General features: G+C 39.5%; 4 protein-coding genes across 7 annotated transcripts; 3 read left to right on the forward strand and 1 right to left on the reverse strand.

Annotated features, from left to right (window-relative positions):
• Nucleotides 1-1900: 1900 nt before the first annotated feature.
• Nucleotides 1901-10865, forward strand: lrp10 (low density lipoprotein receptor-related protein 10). 2 transcript variants are annotated; one of them, XM_008428005.1, is made up of 10 exons: nt 1901-1982; nt 3674-3850; nt 3969-4001; nt 4409-4553; nt 4986-5179; nt 5266-5816; nt 6497-6933; nt 7317-7511; nt 8676-8805; nt 9007-10865. In XM_008428005.1, exons 2-10 carry the CDS (start codon nt 3802-3804, stop codon nt 9664-9666), a joined length of 2394 nt encoding a protein of 797 aa, XP_008426227.1. In that variant the 5' UTR covers nt 1901-1982; nt 3674-3801; the 3' UTR covers nt 9667-10865. The 2 variants fall into 2 exon arrangements, with proteins under 2 accessions (XP_008426227.1, XP_008426228.1); XM_008428006.2 differs by lacking the exon at nt 1901-1982 and adding an exon at nt 2007-2153.
• Nucleotides 10866-12113: 1248 nt separating this feature from the next.
• On the forward strand, nt 12114-17032 carry cirop (ciliated left-right organizer metallopeptidase). Its single transcript, XM_017308464.1, has 14 exons — nt 12114-12359; nt 12426-12519; nt 12655-12706; nt 12799-12948; nt 13317-13442; nt 13559-13640; nt 14226-14371; nt 14439-14622; nt 14686-14755; nt 14833-14929; nt 15114-15221; nt 15594-15725; nt 16534-16640; nt 16727-17032. Exons 1-14 carry the CDS (start codon nt 12122-12124, stop codon nt 16911-16913), a joined length of 1773 nt encoding a protein of 590 aa, XP_017163953.1. The 5' UTR covers nt 12114-12121; the 3' UTR covers nt 16914-17032.
• A 123-nt stretch (nt 17033-17155) lies between these two features.
• On the reverse strand, nt 17156-20776 carry LOC103475995 (E3 ubiquitin-protein ligase RNF19A-like). 2 transcript variants are annotated; one of them, XM_008428009.2, is made up of 5 exons: nt 20688-20776; nt 19594-19697; nt 19285-19379; nt 18177-18347; nt 17157-18089 (listed from the first exon to the last, which is right to left on the reverse strand). In XM_008428009.2, the coding sequence occupies exons 2-5, from the start codon at nt 19694-19696 to the stop codon at nt 17637-17639; spliced, it is 822 nt and encodes a 273-aa protein (XP_008426231.1). In that variant the 5' UTR covers nt 19697; nt 20688-20776; the 3' UTR covers nt 17157-17636. The 2 variants fall into 2 exon arrangements, with proteins under 2 accessions (XP_008426230.1, XP_008426231.1); XM_008428008.2 differs by lacking the exon at nt 20688-20776 and having other exon boundaries at nt 17156-18089; nt 19285-19671.
• On the forward strand, nt 20735-26156 carry LOC103476168 (ubiquitin carboxyl-terminal hydrolase 64E-like). 2 transcript variants are annotated; one of them, XM_017308466.1, is made up of 12 exons: nt 20735-20946; nt 21892-22023; nt 22120-22216; nt 22578-22696; nt 22775-22845; nt 23519-23644; nt 23722-23817; nt 23957-24016; nt 24092-24220; nt 24305-24345; nt 24449-24483; nt 25191-26156. In XM_017308466.1, exons 2-12 carry the CDS (start codon nt 21939-21941, stop codon nt 25865-25867), a joined length of 1536 nt encoding a protein of 511 aa, XP_017163955.1. In that variant the 5' UTR covers nt 20735-20946; nt 21892-21938; the 3' UTR covers nt 25868-26156. The 2 variants fall into 2 exon arrangements, with proteins under 2 accessions (XP_017163955.1, XP_017163954.1); XM_017308465.1 differs by having other exon boundaries at nt 20738-20946; nt 23888-24016.
• The last annotated feature ends 517 nt before the right edge of the window (nt 26157-26673 follow it).

Here is a 26673-nt window from a genome sequence, read left to right on the forward strand (position 1 = left end):
AACATCCAGCAATGAAATGCTGAGTAAAACATGCATAAAAAAAAAAAAATTATATATATATATATAATATGTGAGCAAATTTATTCATATTTATTCATTATTAATAGCCCGAGTGAGGTGTTTTCACTCTTATACTCTAATCAGTGGTGTATAATTAGGTCAGCAGTGAAAAGACAAAATACATTTGCTATTATTTAGCGGTTTTTTGATACATTTTCTCATTGATTTACTAGCAATGATGAAGTAGTACGGGAAACAATGTAACACACGAAGAAACGTTTTAATTTCACACTTTCTCAAAGTCATTATGTGTCTTTAGCCATCAATAGATATTGATTTTATTTATTAGACCAGACCTAGAAGAGCCAGTTGTGCTCAGCCTTTGCCTGATCTCTTGAAATTTTGCTTTATAATTTCTTCATGGTATCATTTATTTTGTGAAGAGCACCTTACAGTTTGAATGGTGTTTTAAAACCTGCTAACTCTCCTCCCCACCCCCATTTCCTCCAAATAAGCTAATAGTCATTCTGGTTTCACACTTCAAATTTAGCTTCATCACATCACAGCATACATCTGCAAAGATTAAGATGCTTTTTTCATTTGCAGTCTGTAATCTGTCTTTTTATGCTGATTTCAGATTAATGGCCTCCTCCTCTCTGAGTGGTGTTTCAGCTCATATAAGTACAGAACTTGTTTCACTTTGGATGTTGAAATTTTCTCGCCAGCTTCAGACTTCACAAAGTCTCGGACTGATAGACTCATTTTGCACCAAAACACTGGGGATTCTTGTTCCCTGAACAGCACAGTGGTTTGATTTCTTCTTCTTTTTAATGCTTGAGTGGACTTGTTTGAACAGGTAAACATGGCACATTCGGGCACCTTCAGGCATGAGGTTATCATTCAAAAGAATGAAGTAGATTCATGGAGGTCCACATATCTCTTCCTGACATCTTGATAGATTTCATTTCTCACGCAGAATACAGTGTTTAACGTTTTTTGTATGTTTTATTCAGTATAAACATCTGCATGAAGTTGTATGCAACATTTTGATGATAAATAACAGTGTGAGATGGATGTGACCAGTCAGTACTTCCCTCTATAATACATGAACAGTGACATCATGAGGGTACCAAAACATGGGAAAACCGACCAAGGTTTTGTTTCTCTTTGACAGTTTTATGTTATTGTTAGCTTAAAGCTAAAAAGAAGAAGATGAAACAACAACAAAATCCAATTTCTGTTTTGACCACAAAACAGCTCGTGTTTCAATTTAATATTCTGCATTTCAAAAAGGAAAACTAAATAACTCCTTATTTTGTTGTCTTTGAGGGTTTCTGATGGGAAAGAACAATTACCAAAATATACAGAAACATTATTCACACAAATACCTTTTCAACTATTCTCCACAGAATCTACCTGAAGATTTCTTTTTCTCTTCCTCACTGTTTATTCAATGTCACATGCTGTTTTTATTTTAATTATGTAAAGCACTTTGAAATGCCTTGCTGCTGAAATGTGCAATACAAATAAAATTTGATTGATTGATTGATTCTACTTCACTGTGACACATAATAGAATAAGCCAAAAAAGGTCGTTAAGAAGCATGGAAAAGAGAGAATGCCACTTCAATACTTTGCTTATTGTATTATGTTGTTTTTAATAATTTCTATGAATGAAAATAACAGGACGTTTATCCGAGCTGACACTGACACCTGGTGGTGAAAATTCCACATTTCACCTTTCACATCCGATTTAATCAATCAATACCGTCCCATTAAATTAACGGATGAACTATCAACGGTCACAGATATGTCAAAAATGAAGAATTACCATTTAACTCTCATTGAAATGAGCCACATGTGTATTTTTTGTGAATGAAAAGAGAGCCAGTTTGTGTGCGTCACAAGCCCCGCCCATCCCGTCATGAGCCGCATCACACGGAAGTAGCTGAGAACTTGACAACAAGAGAGGCCCGCAGCACGGTAACGCTTTCGTTCCTTGTTTTCGATGGTTTTACTTCGTAGCAGCCCCTTGAGAGTTACGTGTTGTGGTTTCTGTGGGCACTAGAACGTGTCGTGTGGCGTTTTAAAGACCTGTCTTGCTGTTTTGTGTTTTATTAACGCGACTGAACGAGCTGTACAAAAGCTGAGGATGTAAGTAGCTAGAAGCTAGCTCGCTGTTAATCCTTCAATCCGAAACTGTTTTTGTTAATCTCGCCTCACGGGACAGAGTCTTATCAAAAAACACAAATGTCGGTAGGAAATGACTCAAACGAGACAGAAATTAGTAATATTTTAGAAATAGTCGTGGGGAATGTTTGTTATGGGAGGATTTGTGCACGGAAATGGTAGCATTTTTTTTTTTTAACCGACGTTGTTGAGTAGATTATAGGAAGGAAGTCTCTGTGTCTGGCGTGCTAACCAGACCAAAATAACCTGTATGTGTCGTGGGCGTGGAGAAAATATCGTCATATTTTGATTTATTGCCTAAAGCTGTTAAGTTACCGATCATTCTACGCTCTTTATATTTCCAATATCTGTTGGTGATTTATACCAAGAACAGTATTAACTGAAGATTTGACACATATAGACTACATATATATTATTAAAAACGGGAGGTTTACTATGTAAGAAACTCTGCTTATAACATCTACTTATGAGGAACTAAACTAGAAGTACTATAACTAAATAATGAGCTGTTTTGATTTTTTATGAAGCAAAAAAAAAAAAAAAGGCTTTCTCCCATAAAACCCAGTTCTGGAAAAATACATTTCAGTTCCATTGGAAGAAACTCTGTCACAATAATACCTGGCCAGCAGCTAATATAGATCATACTTATAATAATCCAAATATTCAGGGAGACCATTGTTGCATTTGTTATGATGAAAATGGTAGACTATTTAGGACATGGTGGGTTAGTCACAGTTGACATTGGTGCAATATTTAACAATAATATAATTAAAATACCTTAATAAATATTTTATTCAGGATAATACGAGAATTGTACTCTAGAGTTAGCTTTTTTTTCTACAATTCCTCCTTGGAGTCTGCCTGAATTACTTTCCAGCTCTGCGGTGTTTATATGATACACGTATTTAATTAATTGTCTACTTTACGTCATAAAGATAAATCCCAGCCATTCCTCCTGTTTTATCTGTATTTTTTAAACATGGCTTAATGTGCAAACAATGCAGTGTTTTCTGCAAGCACCTTGTTGCATCACACTCCCTAGTTTTGTGCTCTACGTAAATATTTTGGAATATTTGTAATAAGTGAGCGATATGATGGTAGTAGATCATGTTAATGATGCCAAAGCATATTCTGTCAATTACTGTTCATCAGAAATACGTCAGTGTTTTCTTCTCCCTTTCCTTTAGCTTCATAAATTACAGCCTTTGTGGGAAGAGTAGATTTTCCTCGAGTGTTTTTGTTTACCTTTTTAAATTTGTTTTTGAAAAAAGAAATGATTTAATTGTAAAAATCTGGACATTTCTGGCACATCACCCACATCTATTTGTAAAACTCATATTTGTAATCGTTCAACCATCGATTTAGTTAATTATGTTGCAGCATATTCAGAGAAAATGTCACTTCTGTTTCTTTTAAATCAGTTAAAGTTGCATCCCTCCAACATACTTCTCATGTATGCTCTCTTGTTTTTTTCCTCTTTGCAGGCAAAGTCTTCCTGAACCTCCCCCTCCTCTAAAATGGGACTTCTCTGACATTTTTTACATTTTCTTTTAAACCTTCCAAGTCTTCACAGTTTTAACTCATTTTAAAGACAAAGAGCAGATCTGCAGCAATGACAGTCAGTCACACCTCCTCTGCGCTCCTTCTAATTTTCATAACAGGTGAGTGACGCTATAAAAGTTATTGTTATGCTTATTACAACTTCCTCATTTGATGCTCTGGTGTCTGTTTGCCCTGTGTTTGTTTGACTGGTTCTGTTTTTGCTTCCCCCCCTCTCAGCATGCAGCCATTTTGAGCCTGCTGCCTGTTTTAGTAAGTACATGAACTGCCTACAAGAAATTCATGGTTTTGGCCAGATTGTTAAAAATGTTTTTAGTGATTTTGTTTTTTTCCTGATTGAACTAAGTCTCTATTTTTAACATTAGCAATAACATGTATTAAGCACAAAACGTTTTCTATTATTTTAATGATATAAGAAAACCATGTTTGTCGAGCTTCATAGCTGAGATAGTAAAAATGTGAGATGAAAATGGAAAAACATGGCAGTGATTCTCAGTAAATCCTGCCCTATTTCACTCCTCCTATATACAGTATATCAGTGTTTGTTTCATGGTTACTATCCTGAACATAAATATAACTAAATTTCATTCTGGTAATGTTGCTGTCTGAAAATTGATGAGTGCATTAATTTAATATCCTGTTTTTTTCCTGTTTGGCAGCCCAGTGCGGCCGCGGCTCTCAGGTCATCGACAGTAAAGTGGGAGAGATCCGGAGTTCTGCGTACCACAGCTGGTCCTACCACTTTGGAGTCATCTTTGACTGCTGGATCATCAAGGGCTTGGAGGATGAGCCCATTGTTCTCAGGTACGGATGCTGACAAGGCTCAGTTTTCTCTCCCATTAATAAAAAACTCCAGCAGAGCTCAACATTTCTACCTTATATTGCTTTATTAAGGCAAAAACAAAACAAAAGTCATTGTTACTGATTTTGGGATTATTTAAAGCAATTTTTGTCCTCAAGACTCAATAAGAATATATTTGTTAAAGACAAACGAGTCTTATCAGTTGCTTTTTTGTTGATTGTATTTTTTATTTTATTTTTATTGCATCTGTAGGACTTGTTGAAATGATTCTTATCTATTCCAGTCACATTTGTGGGCACCACAAATAAAACCGTATTTCATGCTGCATTTTGTTTATGAAACGTTTCTGTCCTGCCGGTTCAGCGAGTTAAGCCGACAGATCAGAGTTTATGGTTTAGTTTTTGCTAATTTGCCATTTCCACCTTCTCCCTCAGCTTTTCTCAGTTTTCTGCTGAGTGTGAGAAAGAACGACTGACCATCAGATCCTCGTCGGGAGGAGAGCAGCATGTCCTCTGTGGCGACAAGCTGCCGCAGCCGATGGAGTTCCCGGGAGGAAACATTACCCTGGTGCACCAGTTTTATCCCCACTCCTACCCCGTGTCTTCATTTATGCTAAACTTCGCCAGAGGTATGAATTTAGTTTTTCTTTTATTGTTTTTGTTTTATTGCTGAAATCTGTTGTTTTGTCTGAAACTCCTGTTCGCTGCTGTCCAGACTCGGGCTACTGTCCGTCGGAGACGTCGTTCCAGTGTCCCAGCGGCCGCTGCCTGCCTCTCTCCTGGCGATGCAACGGGCAGGTGGAGTGCCTCAATGATGACCTCCATTCAGACGAGGAGGACTGCGACGATTACATCGACTACCCGGAGCAGAGACCTTTGACCTACACAGACAGGAACACGGACCGGGACCCTGAGAAAGGCAGGACCGTCGACAAAGGCTGGGTGAGGTCGACGGAGCGGTACATCTTCCCCGACGACTGGTCGCTCCTGAGGGATTCGGGCCGGACCAGTCCGGAGCAGCCCACCCAGAAGGAGCTGGTCGCCACTCCCACCCCCATCGAGTGGCCCTGCGGGGGGCTGCTTCAGACCTTCTATGGCACCTTTTCCTCTCCGTCATCTGAGGGTGGCAGGATGCTGTGCGTCTGGACGCTGGACCCGCAGGACTCACGGCCGCTCAGGCTGGACCTGCAGCAGATCGTGCTTGGCTCCTGGGACAGACTCACCGTCTACAACCGAGAGGGGGGCAAAGGAGACATCATCAAAAACGTGAGTTTACGTCTCGGAAAAACTGCAACCAGATGTTTCTAATAAACCACACTGTGTTTGTTTTTAATAACTTTGTTTATTCGTTAGGTTTCTTTGCAATAAACAATAAATCAATTAATCACATAATAACTTAAAACAAACTCAATCATTTCCATCTGCATGATTTATTGTTTTTCTCTTTTCTCTCTTTCTACTAAAAACTGGATGATAAAAGTCTTCAGTTTGCTGCTTTGGTCTCAGCTAGTCCATTTTTAAAGGACAGTTTTGTTTACAGAGACTTCATATTTGTTGTTTCTGTTGTTTTAATTTATTTGTCATTTAAATTGTCTTCCAGTTAAAGTGTTAAATCTTCATTATACTTTAAAGTGTATTGATTGTTGAGAATGTGTTTCATTACCATTGTGTTACTTGAAAATGGTCTCAAAATGTCAATATTATAGTTTATTGGAATGACTTCTGGGACAATTTTTTATTCATCGTAATTTGACATTGTGACAAACAATAACATAGACAAACTGAATAACTCGGCAGTCCTGTGCGTATATTGCAGCACGTTTCCCCAGATGGTCTAAAATCTATTAGCAAGTGAAATGGTAATAATAATGTAAAATAATAGAACACAATATTGACAACATATGCAAAAATCACACATATTTTGATGTGTATCTGCATTCAAACAGATCACCAGTGCGTTGAATTACAAATCTCTCAAAGTGGAGTCCCACACCGGCCTTATGTCGCTGGTGTTCGAGAAGGCGGCCAGCTCCATGGGGACTGGCTTCAAAGCCACGTTCCACGTGGGCAGCTACTGCCCGCCGTGGGAGAGCCGGTGTGGCGGCGCGGCGGGCGGCTGCTTCACCAAGGAGCAGCGCTGCGACGGGAAGTGGGACTGCCCCGAGACTGGCAAGGACGAGCAGGGCTGCAGGGGCTGCAGCGAGAACCAGTTCGCCTGCGGCCTGGCGAGTCAGAGAGCGCTGCCGCCCAGTCGCTACCCGGGAACGCCGGTGTGCTACCCGGTGACGGAGAGGTGCAACTACCAGCTGTACTGCACCGATGGCAGCGACGAGAAGGACTGCAGCGTCTGCCAGCCCGGGACCTTTCATTGCGACAGCAACAGGTCAGAGTTCACACTGGACACAGAGAGCTTTATAAACTCATATAACATGTTAGAACAAGGTCTTTTATAGAATCGTTTATCATTTATCGTTATAAATTCCTTATAAGAAATGTGATTTATTGCCTCGTTAAATCCCAATTATTGATGTTAAAAATCCCCTAAAGCTGTACTTTTTGTCTGTATTTTCTCTTCACTCTTTGAATTAATGTTTCAAACCGGTTGTTCAAATCAGTCTTGTAATTACAGCCTCTAACGTAGCATAGTGTGTTGAAATCGGTCGTTCAGCATCTCTTCATGGTTTCCTGTTGAGTCTTGCAGCAAACAAGTCGGCGGATGAATTTCCTCGTTCTCTGGTAACACTCGGCCCTGCGTTCCCCCTGCAGGTGTGTGTTTGAGAGCTGGCGCTGCGACGGCCAGGTGGACTGTAAGGACGGCACGGACGAGCTCGACTGCACCGTCACGCTGCCCCGGAAGGTCATCACCGCGGCAACGGTGGGCAGCCTCATCTGCGGACTCCTGCTGGTCATCGCCATGGGCTGCACCTGCAAACTGTACTCGCTCCGGACCAGAGAGTACAGGTAACCTTTGACCTGTGATCCACTTTCATCACAGCTTGGCGAAAGAAAACCGGTTCAGCTTCCGGAATTTGATTTTAGTGTTTCAAGTTTGGAAAAATGGGGAAAAAGTTTCCAGACTTTTCTCTTATTCCATAAATGTTTTGTCATTTCTTTGTGTTCTTCATTCCTTCATTTTTGGCTGTTCTGCCTCCATTCTGTTTATTTTTGTTGCCCTTCATTCCTTTCTTCTATCCTGACTGTTTTACCTCCTTCCTTTCTTTGCTTGCGTCCTACCCTCCCTCCTTCCTTCCTTCTTGGTATTCTTCCTTTGTTTCCTTACTTCCTTCTATTTTCCTTTTGATGTGCCCTTATTTTTTTTCTTTACTCTAATTTCTTTCCTTGCTTTTTTCTTGAAAGAATTTCTAAACTCACGAAGACTCCAATTATCATCTTTACAGGCCTTAATGCTGAATTCAAATAGAGTTATACTATTATATTATTGTAGAATTATAATAACATTTCTAAAAATGCCAATAATGACTAATGAAGACTTTCAGAAAGTCTTGGTAAAGATTTCAGAAAAGAATAACTCACTCAATCAGCACAACGTGTATGCACAGTCGCTACACAAAACTCCACTGCTGAAGAAAAGGCCATTTTTAAGTTTGCTGACTAACATTTAAACAAATTCTGATGATTGAAATATCTGGAAAAACACAGAAACGTTTAATTAAAATATGTCGGAGTCTTGTTTGATTGATCTTGTTAGTTTGAATAAGAAATTCAGGATATTTCTTATTAAAACTGCAGTTCCTGAACCACCTTATGATTGGGTTGGAAACATTTAGTTTCCCATTAGACCTGCAGATTAATCCTCACAGCGGTGTCTGCTCACTCTGCAGTCACCTGAGGAAAACAGGAGATGTTTGTCATGTTCTGGCTCGTCTTGGACCCTTGAGTCACGATGAGTGTGCTCATAAAAATGTACAGCATTTTTTCAGTCATTTAGGCTTATGCAACCCTCTAAACACACAAGCATGAAATTAGGTTACGAAACAAAGTTAAAACCACATGAGGACTTTGTGATTTCTTGAGTTGCATTTTCCTGTAGAACGCAAATAAATCAAAGATGTGTACTGACTTTTCCTGACTTTGTGTGAACGCCTCTTGTGTTTCTTGTGGCAGCATGTTTGCTCCAATAAGCCGCTTGGAAGCAGAGATGATCCAGCAGCAGGCTCCTCCGTCCTACGGCCAGCTGATCGCCCAGGGCATCATCCCCCCGGTGGAGGACTTCCCCACAGAGAGTCCTAATGAGGTCAGAGGGCAAGACATGACATCAGCTTTACATCTGAAAAAGACTCTCAATTCAAATGTAGCTGGTGTTTAGTTTTATTGTGTGCTAAAACACACATTTGTAGTGAAAACGCAGGTGGTTCTTGCTGAATGGAGGAAATGCAGTCAGGTGATGATGTCATTTTTGACCACTGTTCTCGTCTCCGTTTGCTCCTCCCATCAGACCTCGTCTCTGTCTTTGAGGGGAATCCTGCAGCTCCTCCGCCAGGACGCCTCCAGTTCGCCGCACCGCAGGCGCCGGCCGCGCTTCGTCCGCCGCATCGTTCGCCGCATGAGGAGGTGGGGCCTCATCCCCAGGACTTCCAGCAGACAGAACCAGACCTCCGGCTCCAACCAGCAGGAGGCGAACTCTGCCGCCCCTGGCCAGGAAGCGAGCCAGTCCGTCCTGGCGCGGTCGTCGCTGGCCGTGGAGGCCGTCAACCAGCCAGTGCCTCAGAAACTCGGCCTGCTGGCTCAGACTGAGCCGCAGCAGCAGCTTCAGGAGGAAGAGGCATCTGCTCCCTTGCTTCCTCTCCCCCCTCCGCCCGTCTTCTCTGCCCCTCCCCCGCCGTACGCCCCCCCGGCTCCTCCACAGACCCCTCCGGTCGCCGTCCCGCCCAGCAGCCCCTCCCTGGCCTCCATTTTCCAAACAATAGGCCTGAGTATCTCCCTCTTCAGACCCTCGCCCCCTTCCTCCTCGTCCTCCTCCACCAACTACATGCCTCTTTCGGCCTCACCTTCCTTCTCCTCTTCCTCTTCATCCTCCTCCTCAGACGACGAGGTGTTGCTCATCCCGCTGTCTGAGGACAACACCTCAGAGGACGACGTTCCCATGCTCACCTAACATGACTTCCTCCTCGCGCCTCGTCTTTTCCTCCTCTTAACTACAACCCAGTCTTTCCACGTCTGTTTGACTCTGAGCACAGGAGCGCCCCCTAGCGAGACTCTTCCTCCCTGTGCACGTCCGGTGCCTTTTAAAAATGTTCCCACTTGTTGACACTTTAAACCCAATATCGGACTGTTTTTGAGGACCTCCCTTAAAAATGAAAAATAAAAACGACGGCCATAGCTTCCGTACGTGGAGACGAGTTAGTTTCGGATGCACTTAGTTAAATAAAGCTTGGCCTGCACAGAAGGATTTCCCCCCTTATCCAGCTACTGAGGCAGGCTACTGTCAGACTGAATGATGGCGTCTGTGTGACTGCAGCTGCGTGAATGAGGTTGCATTTTAGTCTTGCGGTAGACTGTGTGACTGCGTGAACTTCTGCCACTTGCATCCAGTCTGTTAGCTGAAGAAATATTCGTCGTTTCCCCCTCCCTCTAAGTGCCTTTTGAGGAGTTTCCTGTAGACAGCTGAAGCGAATCAAGACGTCCTGGATTTTCGCACCGCACACAGAAACACGCGCGCAGGCTCGTATTTGCTTCACGTGGATGCACGTTATCATCGACACTTTAGCGGCTTTATTGTAACTTAGAGAAGAAGAAGAAAAAAATGTTTTGCATGTGTACTATTCTGCAAGCTGGCAATAACTTTTCAAAACGTTGTTTTTAGTGCAAACCCGTCGAAGTGAACCCTTCCCACGTGGATGAATGTAACCGACGAAAAGGAAACGTTTTCAGCGACAATCTCTTCGGTGCCTGACGTAGTGGCAGGTGTGTGTGTGTGTAAAGTGTGACGAAGAGGGCCCCGAATCCTCTAGACGACCTCAGCATCTTACAGGACTCGATTGCTTTCTGACACAGGAGACTTGTGGCGTGCCATCCGTGTTCTTATCGTACATTTTAAAGGTGTTTTAATTCCAGAAAGCTCCAGATCTTTGTTGTTGTTTTATTGTTGTTTTTTTTCTCCCCGCCTCCTTTAAGTTCTTGTGTTTTAATCTTTGCTTTGTTGAATGTATTAGGGTCCATGTGGAGTAGCCAGAAGTTTTCAAATTTGCAATGTATTTAGGTAAATAAAAGAGAAAGTGGTTTTATGATTTAATAAGGTCAACTTCACTGTATATAAGTAAAAATGTGGCTGAGATTAAACAATTTGCACTTTTATGTGTCGTGTGATGTTTGTTTATTGAACTGGGGGAGGAGAGGTTTGTTCTCATGCTGCATTGTGCTTTGTATTCGGGAATCCTGAGAAAACAAACATGCTGGTGAGTTAACGCCATTTGGAAACGTTGGAAGGAAGACAGAAGCTCTTCAGGATAGATGGAGTCGCATCTGTTTTCCAGCTGAGTAATGGAAACATCTGGAGCTGCAGATGTAAAAATCCAGGTAAGTCATCTCCGTCTCTTCTTTAAAGCATGTGGGAGCTAACTGGCCGATTGTATTTGAAGCTAAAGACTTAAAGCTGCCTTCATTTATTTGTTTGCAGAAACTTTGAGCTGATGAGAAGGAAGGCTTTTGTATAAATGTTTCAGTTTTTAATCCTGGGCTTATTTTAACTTGAGTATTGCACACAAAGGCTCTTACAAGTAAACTATGCTAATGTGTTCACAGGAACATAAGTTGATGGCTCGGATGATTTGCTACATTTTTAACGTGCGTTTCTAAATCTCGTATACGGTTTCATTTTTGTAGAACTAAATATTGCAGATTCTATGGTATTTTTAGTTTGATATTTTTCCCACAGTGCGCTTCCAGTGTTTCATCATTATACGAAGCCCTATGTTCTCTCAGGTCTTTATGAATTATCAGTTTTTTTGTGTTGCTGTAACAAATTTTCTTCCACTATTTCTCTGTATTTTGCTGCATCCATTTTTCCCCAGGTTTTTCATCCCTGAAGAAAAATATCCCCACAGGATTTGCTGCCGCTGCTGTGCTTTACTGTTCAATATGGTGTTCATTATTAATTTTCATCACCATTCATATACTGAACAAATCAAAGTGCTTTAAAGAAAGAAACACACCAAAAACTTAAACATCAAAAGGGGGAGTGGAGAACATAAAATGCTAACTAAAGCAAATAAAATGCTAAGAAATCATTAAAATGTAATGAGAAACCAATCTGACTAAATGTAAAATGAATTCAAGAAACAAAGATACTCAGAAGGTAAATGTGAATATGTAACAACATTCAGATTGTGGTGAGCTGTATTTTAGTTTAGTTTGTCACTGTTGACAGGTGTTCAGCTGCATCCTGATCCAAACTAAAAATCTAAGTCAAGCTAGCATCTTTAGCCTAATCTTTCTTTCCATCTCAGAGGATCTGTGTATGGATGCTGCTGCTGGTAGCCGTGTTGGAGGCTGCTGCCAAACAGAGCTGTGTTTCTGATGAAGCTCAGGTCAGAGCGACTAGATCAGCATCCATGCAGCCAAGAACCCAGCCAATCTCTGGACACCAAACCAGACATTCAAGACCTGAAGTCAAGCAGAGGAGGATGTTTCTGGAAAACACAACCCATCCTCCTCCTTCCAGCGTTTTGCAGCCATTCAGGATAAAAACCTGGAGGGCCAAAGAAAGCTGCAAACTGTCTGAACCTGAGAGCGAGAGGCTGGAGAAAGCTCTGGAAGAGGCTGTGAGGGTGGTGTCGTCTTTACTGTCAGGTGACAAACAGACAAACACACCAACACATACATAAATAAAGACAACTAACTCAATCTATCTGATAGTGAGCAGAACTGTGGGAACGTTACTGCTGAGCAGAGACGTCAACAAATACTGCAAGTTTGTCTGGAGGAATTCAAGCCTGCTGAACTACAACAGGTTAGTGCTTACTTAGTGTGTTTATATGCAAAGTATTTAAAATTCACTAAGAAATGCTCCAAAGATTCCAGGGGACAAATATCATTACTCCATGTTTTTGTATTGAATTTAGCAGTAATGGTTTTCTGATTCCAGGTGTGGAAGAGCAAACAGAAGCTACAGAACTGAAACGTGTCTGGACGTCACAGTAAGCAGTCGGTCCAGCAACTCTGCTGTTTCTCTCCAGATGTTATAAAACTCAACATCCATCGTGTTTCTACCTTCCCTCTGCGTGAACAGATCCCAGAAGATCATCTGTCTGGATGCTACGTTTACCCAGAGGCTGACTCTCCTCACAGGACCGTCCTCAGACCAGAGGGAGTCGGACTTCCTGACACCGACTTCCTGATTTATATCCATGTACAAGCCACTGACAAATGTAGAGCAGAGGTAAACATCCACTTCCCTACATCTGATCAGAGTTTGATTATATATTGGAAACGTTCTTCTTTCTATGTTTTTGTTGTGTTTCTAAAATAATTTGATGTCACTTTAAATCACACAATAGATTTTTTTTTTGTCTAAAGCTGCAGAATGTATCAGATTACAGTATCAGTACCTCAACTGCAAAGGAAAGCTTGGATCTGATATTTGGCAGGATTTTATATTTCAAGCTACATCCAGTCACACTCTTGTTGTCTATAATAACCAGATAAATGGACTCCAAAAACCCTCACCTGGTGTATATTTGTAGTGTGTGAAATGCTGAAGCTCATAATCAATGTTTTGATAAATCCAGTCTTGTCCTGCTCACTCAGCCTGGTGTCCTCGCCTACGCCGTCCACTGCCAGACAGACGCCGGGGGACGTCCTGTGGCCGGTGTGGTGGTCCTCTGCAGGGACAGGCTGAGCGGCGCCGCCTACAGCCACCAGGCTACAGTTCAGGTTTAAACACAATTATGTATAATTTCACTTCTAATCTCCTGAGGTGATGAGTCTGAGCTGGCAAAGCAGAAATTGGGTAACTGTGGTTGTGGTGTCTGTGATTATCTGCTTTCCAGACTCTGATCCATGAGATGTTTCATACACTCGGGTTCTCCAGAGATCTCTTCAGCTCCTGGCAAGACTGTCCATCAGATCAAGGTTTTTAGAAAACGTCCGTTTCTCTTCTTGTCTTTTATTTTCTTAGAGGCTTGAAAAGCACAATCTATTTTAAAGAGGCAGTATTATCTAAAGTTGACTTTTTTGAGCTTTACATCATGTTATAAAGTTATTTCCTCATCAAAAAACATACTGAGAGTGTCGCCTTGATTCTTAAATGCATGTTTGAGGAATCCTTTAATCTCCATGGCAACCATTCAGCTGTGTAAATACCTTCAAGGTGCAAGCGTCTCAGCTTCAGCCCTGCCCCACTTGGCTCCTTCAGACTAACCAGCAGCATTAGCAAACACCTGTTTGAACTGCAATGCTGGTAAAAATGTTGCAAAGATATTAAAAGTGGAGCAAAGTAGTGATGACTTCCTGAAGGAGTCGTTTAAAAATGCAGAAGTTTCTTAAGAGACAGAGACCCAATTTCAAGTTTCTTTAAAATCATACTTTATAGCAGCTGAAGTTAACATAGTCATTTAATTACTTGGAAAACACATCAGGCTGCCTCTTTAAAATTAGCTGCTTTAATTTAACTTTAGATAAAATCACATCTACTTCTGTGTTTCTTTCCTTATGTAGGAGCTTCTTCATGTTCTCCTCAAAATAAAGTGATTCACTCAGACGGATCAGGACAGACGAGGATTTACACTCCAGCCGTCGTCTCAGCCCTGCAGAGACACCTGATGTCCTCTGACCCTGAGCTGGGCGGGCCTCTGGAGAACCTGGTGCTGAGAAGGTCAAAGGTCAGCATCACTTTTTATCACCTGCCTGACTTTAACCTTCGCTCTTCAGGATGCATCTGCAGGCAAAGTTTCCTCCCACTGGGAGTCGCGGGTCCTGCAGGGATCCATCATGGCGGCGATGCTGGGAGACCCGACCACAGTCCGGATCGACCCGGTCACGTTGGCGGCGCTGCAGGACACGGGGTGGTACTCTGTGAACCTGAGCCGTGCTCAGAGTCTGGTCTGGGGAGACGGTAAGAAATGACATGAACTGACTAATGTGCAGGATTCAGGTTGAATTTTGTTTATTTTATCAGGTGAAGGAACCAAATTTGGTTCTCTGTCGACCTGCAAGGACAACTCCTCAACCTTTTTCTGCTCTGGAAGGTAAAGTTGTAGGTTTGTATCTGATTGTAGCAGGAGCATCAATTATTTTCACACTTGTTTTTCCTGATTGCTCTCAGTGGAGTTGGATGTCACTTCCTTCACCTCCACAAAGGGAAATGTCAGACGGATCCGTACCTGGAAGGCTGTCGGGTCTATAAGCCGCTGGAGAACGGAGTAAGTTGTCATCTTTAGCAAAAAAGAAATCACTATTTATTTCCCTTCTGTTTACTTTTATTATATTTTCCTTTTCCCTTATATCCACATATGTGTTTTTAAGTTGCTGAACTGTCGCGGTTGGTCCAGTTACATCTGTTAAAGTCTTTTTCTTTTTGTTTCGTGTCATTTTCTTCTTCCTCAGAGTGAATGCTGGAAGAAAGAAAACACAAAATGGTCTCCTGCAGAAAACTGGAGCGGAGAGATGTTTGGCTTTGACAGCCGCTGCTTCTTCTCCAGCCTCAGCAGACAGGTGTGTGTGTGTGTTTCTGCTATAAAACATTAAAACCTTACAGGATGATAATGTCAGAGGGAAATCAAAACGCAATTCCCAGAAGCCCAAACTTGGTTTTAGGTTTAACTTATTTAACTTATTAGAAAAGGAGTGAAACTAAAACGTAAAATTACGGACAAGATATCGGCATTCACACCCACAACAAATCTAATATTTTTTTATTAATTAAAAAGTAACAACTTGTCTTCAGTTTATGTTTTTGGGCATATAAAGGAATAGATCTGGTAGTATTTTAAATATTGTCCCAAATGCTCTGACTGAAAAAGAGAAACACTGAATTTTTCTTTTGTTTTAACATCATTTTCTCTTCCCGTCTTTCATCTGAACCAGGTCGGTGACGTTTGGACCAGCAGCTCTGCTGAGGGTCGCTGCTACAGACACAGATGCTCTGGACCCAACAGGTTCCAGATCCAGGTGTCTGGCTCTGAATGGGTGGACTGCCCAGCAGGAGGCGCCGTTCAGGTAAGATGACAGCAAATTCAGCTTCTGTGGGTTTTTCTAAAAATTATACTTTTGTCAAATAAATTAATCTAACTATAAAGCAAGCATAATCTCTTAAAATAAAGGCAGGTGTTTTTGTCTCTACAAAGTTAAACTTCTACACTAGCATTTTAAGAAATTTTATCTGTAATTTAAAAGTTGTGCAAGCATTGAACATGTGTGATCAAATAGTTTAACACTGACAGACGTGTCTTACAATTTTTCCTCTCTTTTTATTTTAAATATCACATTTAATATATATTTAAATTTTTTGAACAGAGTAGCCAGATTTATATCTTTATTAGCTGAAATGTCTTACCATTCCAAAAACCAGCCTGCTGAGTGACAGACAGATGTGCTTAGAAAACATTCTTATTTTACCAATGGGTATCTCCAAAATAATAATAAAAAACAAAGAACAAAACATGCAAATGCCATTTTTGTTCCAAGATAAACTCACATGCAGTAAAGTGCTGCTTTTCCTCAAATAACGTTTTTGTCCAAACAGGTGTGAGGTTTTATTTACAGTGAAAAAGCTTTAGGACTCAGTCTGGGTCTTAACGGTTCTGTTAGTCTCACCCCAGACATCAACTGGGGGTGAAAGATGTTCATATAAATTCCATATATGTGCAAATAAAACTTTTATAAAGTATTAAATGTTTTTATTGGTCTTTAGTTCATTATGGAAACGTAAGAAATGTGTGTTACTACTGAGACTTTTGGCTTTGACTCCACATAAGTATAAAGTTTAGTATAAAAACATAAACATGATGTGTTCCTGTTCTCTCAGGTTAAAGGGTACGGAGGGGAAGTGTTTTGTCCTGACAGACGGTTGTGTCTCTATCCTGACGTTTCCCCTCCTTTAGACAGAAACTCATCCTCTTGTTTCTCCACATGGTAAGTCGACTTCAACCAGAGACTGTTCTGCTCTACAGCATGATGCTGCCTCTACTAAATGAATGTCTCTGGTTTCTGTTCAACAGTGGCCCTGATTGGACCATCATTTCACCCCAGGATGTGACCCGGTCTCCTCTCAGGGTAACTGTGCAGACCGTGTTGCTCTGCTTCGGTGCTGCTGTCTGCGTCTCGGCCGCTTTGCTGGTTTCGTACTGGAAATGTAGAACCTGCATGTTCAGGAGCAGCTCTGTGGCTCCAGAGGATCACCTGTAGAAAACTCAGCTTAAAAAAACAAAAACAAATAGAACCGTGATGCTGAAATCTGAGATATTTTGTAAAAATGACAGGATGATTTTAATAGGTTGTTTATTTATCATTTCAGTGGCAGTTAGTGACAGTTCAATAAAAACACTGTGAACCTGACAGTGAAGTAATAAATGATGATATTTAAACAACATTTAGAGTAAAGAAAGGACTTCAAGCTAATATCTCACTTTTTTTTATTTTTATTTTTTTTACAAAAAATGAGCAATAACACAGATGAAGATGGAATCACTCTTGGTAGCATCTGCCTTAATATATTTGTCTATCTTGGTTGCTTCTCTACAAAATGCTACTTTCTTTCATGAAGTACTAAATAAAAGAATCACATAAGCATGAAAACATTAAATGTTAGAAATGTGATTAAAAACAAAGTCAAAACAATATATTACTAAACAAATTTTACATGTAGTCAAACAAGCTATAGAAGAGATTTATTATTCTATCAGATAATAAATCTCCCTTTAAAGCACAAAAGGTTTTTAACGATTCATTATGTAATCTTTCAAATGTGACTGACATACTGTTAATGTATCATAACTAAAGTTTTAAAGCTGGAATATTTGTGAATGACTAACATTTTCTGTACATGAAATAATTTTTAACATGTCCTAAACTCCAGAAATCCTCCTGTATGTTTCTGGTGAATCTTCCCACCAGACAAACTGTCCTCCATCACTTCTTCCACACAGGGACGCATGTCTGCCTCGGCGCCACGCCGCCGGGACAGATGCTGTACGGCGAGCTGCTCTTGCAGCACTCGCTCTTTGGTTTCAGGCAAACGAAGCAGAACGTCAAGCTACAGCGAGGACACGTCACGTTTTTGCAGTACATCCGGTTGTGCTCCACCTTCATGCCGCACACGGGACAGGCCCGGATGGAGGGGCAGCTGGTGACGCCCGCCACTTCAGGCAGGCTGACCTCCTTGCAGGTCTGCAGCAGCTGCAGGTCCCTGTTGATGCAGTCGTCGTTGCTGCAGCGATCCGACCGAGGCCCCGAGCCTTTCCACTCCTTCTGACACTGCCAGCAGAACTGGTAGGTCTTCTTCTGGTCAGCGGTACAAATGACACACTGGACGCACAGGTTGGACAGATCCTTCCTCTCCACGGTGGTTTTACATTTTGGACACTGACGACGAAAGGAGAAAAGGCTCAACCGCTAAGTTTCAGTGTTTTATTTAGTTTAAAAAGATGTGTGGATCATTTGTCGACTCACCGACTGAACCTCGCAGTACTCTGACACAGACAGGGAGGCCATCTTCTGCTCAAAATACTCCATTTCATCAACGCTCAGGTCAGCCAGTCTGCGCACCTCCTGGTACGACCAGGGCTTCTTGCACAGCTTGGTTCCCTCCAGCACCGCAGGACATCTGAATTTATGATTCCCCTTAAAGAATAAAACACGGATCCTTTGGAACAACAGGTCAAAACTTGATTGGTAATTTCCCTGGCCTGAGGAGAAACAGCGTATGGGGCCACCAATATTTTTCCTGCTTCTTATCCTTTATTTAACTGAAGTCTAACTGTGACTGATTGGCTTACAGCATCTTTTTAGGTATTAAATATTACAAACTTGACATGCAGGTATAGGTGGAAATAAAACACATGAATTAAAAGCAACACATTTAAAGATGCATTAAACAAAATGTTTTACTGGAAAAAACATATATTACAAAATCTCCATCTCTAAGAGAGAGTTAAGAGATACTAGGAAATATTTAGTTCTTAGATGTTTGGAGATGTGGAGTATATTATGTACTGCAGCTGGTCAATAGTTTCAACACATCCTGATCATTTTCAGATGTTCTTTAAACTGATTCTTGCTACAACAGCTGATGTGACTTTTCAACTTTCGGTTCCAGATGTCTGCAGGTAAATGCTTCTGTTTAAAATGAGAGGCTTCAGCAAAACTAAGTCAGATTTATGATGCTTATTACTGCATTAAATAACAGTATATTATTGATTCAACCCATAAACCTAAATGTACTTTTTATTTTGAATTTTTTGATTTTTGTTTTATTTTTGCTGATGCTTGTCCCTACAGGAGATGTCATAATTTGAGAACTGGACATCAAATACATTTTTAACCCAATAATTTGATTAGGATATTTAGAATTATATGACAAATTTGGGGGGTGAGGGGGTATTTTATTTTTTCCAAATTTCTAACACATATAACTGTCTTGATCATATCTTTGATTTGATTTGGTATTTTTGGTGCCTCAGTGATCTTAATGTCTGTCAACTCTCTTTGCCTCATGCTTTGGTTCGTCTCTGGTCTAGCAGATAGTTTTATAAGTTTGCGTGAAGAGTCTTTACCGTACCTCGTCCAGCTGACTGCGACACCACTGGGTCAGGGAATCAGGAGTGACTGCGTGGCCGCAGGACATTTCAGCTCTGAGAGAATTAAAATCAGAAGCTGTGGAGATTAAAAAGTTGTACATCAGATATACGGTGACAATTGTTGCTAATTTAAATAGAAAATGAGGCTGTTTGGGGATTTTCAAGTAACAGCAATGAAAGACAGCTAACACTGTTGGGTTTGGGGCCGTAAGCTGCTGCTTTTTTGCCTTGAGGTTGTTCTGTGCGTCATGTTGTTTTACAGCTGAGTCACAGAAAAAGACATTTCTTACACACTGGATCCAAGTCATCTCCCCTGTTCACAAACTTCAGAGTTTTGTCTAGTGGGTCGTATTTCTTCTCCGGTGAGTCCTGCTCCTGAATGCTCATGTTCATTCTAAGGGGGGAAAAAAATCACACATAATTGATCCTGTTGACAATAATATAAAACAATAGAATATAAAACAGACATTAAAAACAGATTAGTTACTTTAACAGTTGATCTGTACAAAATGAACTAGTTCAAGGTTTTTAAGACACCTCAGTAGTCATAATGTTATGACTGATTTGATGTTGGATAGACAAGAGATGCACGATCCCATAAACCCTGAGATGGAAAAAAACTATTTAATAAATCATCTTAGCAGCAGATCACATATTTAAACTGTATTCTCTTAGTATTTAAGCCTCTGGGTGTGTTTTTAAAATGGAACACTTTTGTTTTCAATATCCATATGATAAAAACAAATGTCAGCAGTGCCTATGTTTTAACACCCTCAAAATGTAGTTTTTAAAACATGTTTAAAATGGTCCATAATCTCCCTACATTGAGTCAATGACTTTCATAACACAAAAAAGTGTCTTTTATAGTGAAAATGTGATCATTTACTATTAGAAATAAAAAAAAAAACAGTTTTGGTATTTGTTTTAAACCTGAGTATATTCTAAAGGTAACAGCTTGATTCAAATAAACTACACAAAATGACAAAATAAAGATAAATAAATTATGCTGGTGTGCTTAGTTTTGAGTTTGAAACTTCCTGAGCTGACTAACTGTAAACAATAAAACTTATTCACTCAGGGAAATGCCTAACTCTTCCACACTGACATTGAATTATAGAGAGTTTCCTAAACAGGCACATAACTTAAATGATCTTAATTTGGTTAAACAAACAAAAACAATGTCATTAACAGAACTGGTTAAAGATTTGAAGAAATGAGAAAACACCCATAAAATGACCAAAATATAGCTCTTATGTGAAGGTAGCTGCTAAAAATTAGATGAATAAATTTTTTCAGAGCTGAGCAGCTATAATTTAGGTTTATACGATACTGTCCATACATTTAATACATTAATAACTATAAATGCATAGGCTGTTTTACTTACCTTGTGCTCAGTTTGTAGTTCTAACAACTTCCCCTTTAACTCTTTGTTAAAACCCGGAAGTAGATCAGCGACCCTTAAAAACACCGTAGTTCTGGAGAGGTATTTCACCCAGATTCTCAGGTTTTCTGTGAAGTTTTTAAAAGTCTGTCCAGCAGCAGATGGTTCTGTTGGTTTCGGCTTGTTTCTCCTCTTTCTTCCTGTTCGGACTGATAGCGAAAGTGAAAGACAGCAGCGTTATAACGTTCAGTCTGGCTGCTGGGTGAGTCTCCTAGTATTTACCTCTCTTCACTTTACGGTTACAGTTATCACAGCTGTTATCTGAGCAGTCAGGTCTAGTTTGCTGCAGTCGCTTTGTGATATAGTTTATATATTTTTTTCTGGTTTATATTTGTATATAAAGTCAACTCGTTGAAATAACGGAGGAGAAGCTGCATGGGTTTCAACGACACCCCCAAAACACAACAGCTGCTTTCACTGACCTCCAATCTGTGCTCTCATTCATAACGGGATCATTTACACTAAAAATATTGCAAATATTTGACCGTGGCTGTAACCTGAGGGTATAAATCGTATTTTATGACGCTGTTATCATTTTTGGCGGGATAAATCATGCGGTTGTTAGCCGACTGACTAACTGATCGTTATTTTTCAGAGGCCGACTTTTAATAATCTGTTTCTAAAAACCAACTATCTAAAAGTTAAAATGAACATTTATTTGCACATTCTTGTTTTTCATCACCTTGAGTGTTTCCACATATTTCAAAAACTAACTTCATGCGCTTTTATAAAAGTTAACTATAAAGATAAACTTTTGGGAAAGGTTGGTAAGAGTAGGTTACCCAAACAAACTGTACCTAATGAAGTGGCACTGCTGTAACATATTTTTAATTTTTACTCAAGTAAAAATTAAAGGCCATCCATAAAATTACTCTTGCAATTTTCCCGTACCTCGCCTTAATTCTTGGAGACATTTCCTGTAGTCTGATGAACCTCAAATTTAAGTGTTGGGCCATTTTTGATTTTTAACTTTAGAATTAGCTGTAGAGTACGGGAGTGGCAGCATCATGTTGTGGGTTTTTTCTGCAAGAGGGAAAACCATGACAATTTGTGGCACAACTTTTTATTGGTTTTCTAAATAATTTTTCCTGATCTCTGAAATTGTTTTATAGTAATACCTGTTTTGCCTTTTTTTTTGTCTTGATAGGATGAATCATTGTATGGAAAAAAACAACAAAACATTCAAATGCCAAGATGTCCAAACCCCGATTCAACATCAAACTAAATCATTACACAGTAATGAAATTCAGAGATAAACTCGATAACTTGTCCATCTCAGGTGGGTGAGGCTCAGTAAGTCACAACCATTCAGATTCAGTTTGTTTATAACTGAATCTCAATGGTTTCAGTCGTTTTGTTTCTGTTGTGTCTGTAGATTACCAGGGCCTCAGCAGTCCTGGGCTGACCTGCTACCTGAACAGCGTCCTGCAGGTTTTATTCATGACTGAAGAGTTTCGGGAAGCAGTAAAAAGGTTTGGGACCTTTTCCCAGTCTTATATTTTAAAAGACGTTAAATCAAAACCTTATAGTGACGATGATTATGTCTTTAGTGCCCGTTTACAGCAGGTCATGTGTTCTTCAAATCTACACTTGGTTTAGAGGAAGCAGATTATGGCTGTTTTTCCAATAAAAGCACTCACTTTTAGGGATGGGTTAGGAAAAATGCATTTATGAACCATATGATGTTTACAAAGTCATACACAAAAGGTTAGAAACTATTAAATAGATGACCAGTTAAAAATAAATATGTTGGTTCAAAGTCAAAACATTTGACACTTGCAGACTGTAACTTTAAACTATAATATTCTGTCTTTGCTTCTCTCCTAATTGTAGAGATTGGAGTAAAAGTCCAGCAGAAACCATTGATTTCCACCTGGGGGAGCTGTTCCATGCTTTAGAGGGAGACGTGGCCAAAACACACAACATTATAAAAACATTGGGCATCAAAGACGGTGAGTTTGGATCCAGGAGTGAGCGCTCTGAAGACCTGAGAAACATTCAAACCTTTTTTTAATTATGTGTGTTTTAAGTTTTCGAACAACGTGACGCTGCTGAGTACTTTGAGAAGATCCTCTGTCGTACCAATCCAAACGCCTCTGAGGTAAAAAAATACACAATATTTATAATTATTATCAAAAATACAAGATGGTATTTATTTCAGATATTAACAGTAATATATTGCAGATGAATAATACAGACTAAAAAGCTAAATTGATTTTTCACAAATATAATATATAAATTATTGAGATATTTTGAAAATTCCTGGAATATACATGCAATTAAATATTTCTCTTCAGTTTTGTGTTAAAATAAATTCAAAAACTATACACACAATTTCTGTATCTTGCTGTATTAAAGAAGCATGTTGACTTTTTTTACAGCAACATCCCTCTTTAAATGAAGGATGTAATTTTTTTTTTACATTTTTGTGATGTAAAAATATGAAAGCAAGATCATTTATTTGAAAGAAATAATGACAAGCTGCAGTTACCATGTTGCACGGATACACAAGCCTTTAGGCTGATACTTAGAAGTTTTGATTTTATTTTATTATCCATCCTATTAGTTTTTTACTGAATCTGTTTAACTGTAAATAATTTATATGGACTTGGTTGGATTTTCCTATCATTTTTTAATTTTTCCTTATTTACATAAAAAGTGTTAGCTTTTTAGCATTTGATAGTTTTGTATCTTAAAGTAGAATCCATTAATACTGTATTCTTTTTAATTTTTAAGTGTCACTAACACACCAGTAACTTCTTTCTTCTGTTTAGATATTCAAAGGTGAGCTGAATCATAAAACCACGTGTTTAAACTGCAGGAAGACAAACGATTCAACAAACTTCTTCTGGGTTTTACCGCTGTCAGTGGGAGACTCAAAGTCCAGAAGCTACAGTGTGGTATTATTTTATTCATGTTTAACTCACATTTTGGAGCAAAATAAGATGCAGGATTAACCAGCCTTCTCTGTTTCCAGCTGAAAGGCTGGAGGAGTTTTTTTCAGCCACAAAGAGTCAGCAAAGAAAACCAGATGTTCTGCAGTCACTGCAATCAAAAGCAAGACGCCGACATTGTAAGTCAGGTTTTGTTTTTCAGTGTTTTCATATCATTCTCCTCTACATGCAGCTGTTTTGATCGTACAGGAGTACGAGATGATGCACTGTCCAGATGTTCTGACGCTGCTGCTGAAGAGGTTCTCCTTTGATTATCAGCAGAACTGTTACGTCAAGCTGCACTGCAGAGTCGATGTGGCCCAGACTTTAGAAGTCAAGGTGTTTACCAGTATATTCACACATATTCAGTTTCAGCTTCTTTTTATTTTAACTTGATGTGTTTCTACTGTCCAGAACTGCAGGTACAACCTCTACGCCGTGGTTCATCACTTCGGTGATCTGATGGGAGGTCATTACACTGCAGACATCAAATCCTTTGAAACTGGAAACTGGTACTGCTTCAATGACAACACTGTTAAATGTGTAAGTCTCTGTTTTTTTTTGTTCATAAATAGTTAAATTTTTTTAACAATGTGAAGGTCAAATAACTTGTTTAAAATCTTGCAGATCAACGAAGTTTATGTTAAATCTGGACAAAACCAAATAAGGTAAAATAACTTTAACACAAAAATGATGGATATTTTCTGTAAAAATCTGTCCTGGTTCTGATTTCTATTTTTGTTTTTCTTTCACTTTGATCCATTGAAACAGATCATCGACAGCTTATCTCCTGATGTACAAAATGGGTAAGTTTGAAATGATTTAGTTTGTATTTAACCCTCAACAATCCTTGAGGTTTTAGATTTTCCCTTTTACCTAACTTGAAAATGTGACATCATTGTATTGTAACAATGATGAATAGTATTTTATCATCAGTGTTATAGATCTGGTGGTCAGAATTTTATGATCGCTTCAATGCTTATTAAAGGTGTCAATAAAATTCCTGCTATAATAAACTTCCTTTTAAAATCAAAACTAAAAAGGTTTTATAGACCCAAGTGGGAATAACCTGTTTTTCCCAGAGTCGGGATTATTGAGCATGATTTGAATCTCTTTTACATTAAATAAGAATAATATTGATGATATTGAAAACACGCTGTTTAAAAAATCAAGTGGGAGGACTCCCCCTTCTGGCCACTCTGTAGAATGCAGGCTCTTCTGGAATAGACTTAATCTAAACTCGCTGGTATGAGAACAACTGTCCTGCTGTACATGTGTAAATGGATAACAGAGCATTTTAAGATGTTTTCCTTCTCTTTGTTTCTATTGTTTAAATAGGCTATATGTACAAACTACAGCATATGATAAGATTGTGTTATCTAAAGAATGAGCATTTCTTATCAAACGCTACTTCCATTTTTGTTTTAATCCTACCAAAACTTGTTTTTTTGTTGGAATAAGACGCCCTCTGCTGTTTGTTTTTGTTAATAACTCTGCCTGTTTCTGTTCAAAGTGAGCGGACGGCCCAAGGAGACTGATGGGAGCGCTCTGGGAGATCGTTTTGCTCTGTCACCTGAAACTGGAGACGGATATGATGAGGCAAAACCAAGAGACGATTTCATCTTTGAAGATCTCCTAAAAACTGGAAGCCATAGAGGAGAAAACATGCGGCATTTGAATGGCGATATGACCAGAGATGATGAGATCAAGAAGAAACATTCAAACTCTTCCAGAGGAGGGAATGAACAATCAAACCAAAGAACATCACCAAGGAAACCACGGGGATTCATGTGGCTACCAGCAGACACTGAAGCAAAGGATTCAAATGAGCAAATATGTTATAACAACACAGATAAATCCTCAGAGTGGATGTTTCATCAAAGCTCCACCTCTCCTGTTAAAGGTAGAGGAGTGAATGAGTCCAGGGACAAACTGGGTAACTATAATACAAACAAACATCTTTATTATTACAGCCCTACAAAAGAAAGAGAAGAGCCTGGAGGAACCACAGATGTGATTTATAACTGGGAGGATCCAGATGTGGCATCAACTCAAAGAAATGGCCTGAGAGTTACTAGAAAGACTTATAACAGTGGTGTTTACTCTTCAGATTTATCTAAAATCCTAGAAAGGGAAAAACCTCACAGTCCAGGCAAGAGGACTCAAACAAAAAAGCAACACTGGAAATAAAGAACCCATTCATTTAAAATTAAGGTTTGATTCACAGAAAAAAAAAAAAACTTTTATATTTATTCACGGAGAAACTAATTATAATGTTAGCTGTCTTTGTGTAGCTGCTAAATGTGACCACTGAGGTCTGACTTCAGTGATTTTGGTTGTCCTGTTTTCTTTATCATTTCAAATGACGACGTCCTGATTTATGTTCATCAGTTCAACCAAACATGTGTTAAGAAGATTAGTTGATCCAGGAGAACAAACCATTTCTACAGCATTATATAAATAAACTAGTTTAAAAGAACTGACAGTTGTTCATGTATTATTTATGTATGAGCATTGATAGTTTTAAGATTTTGAACAAAATAAAAAAGGATAGTTGCAAACTCTTAATTTTTTCTAACAATTTGAAGTTAGTAACAATGTTGATGTTTTAGTGATTTCTTCATTTGTACAGAGCTGGCATCATTATAGAATTTTGCTCAAAATGTTTTCTGCTTTTATCACATCTCAGTCAATTTTGAGAAGGCTGGAACTGATGGTTAAATGAAGATTTACATGAAAATGACCATTTAATGCATTTAATTCATGCAACGACGCTTTCAAGTATGCATTGTGTTATTACGCCACTGTGGGAAGTGAGTGAATCGTGACCAAGGCCAGGCTTAGTATCAAACAACACATGAAATCCAAACCAACAAAGTGGGGCATAAAATATTTCGTGTTGGCAGATGTAAACGGCTACACCATCAATTTCCAGCTGTACGCTGGCAAATCTTAAACGGCGTCAGGGAAGGGGCTGTCTTTCAATGTTGTCAACA

This window comes from Poecilia reticulata, linkage group LG14 (assembly GCF_000633615.1).
Source record: "Poecilia reticulata strain Guanapo linkage group LG14, Guppy_female_1.0+MT, whole genome shotgun sequence".
Taxonomy (NCBI): domain Eukaryota; kingdom Metazoa; phylum Chordata; class Actinopteri; order Cyprinodontiformes; family Poeciliidae; genus Poecilia; species Poecilia reticulata.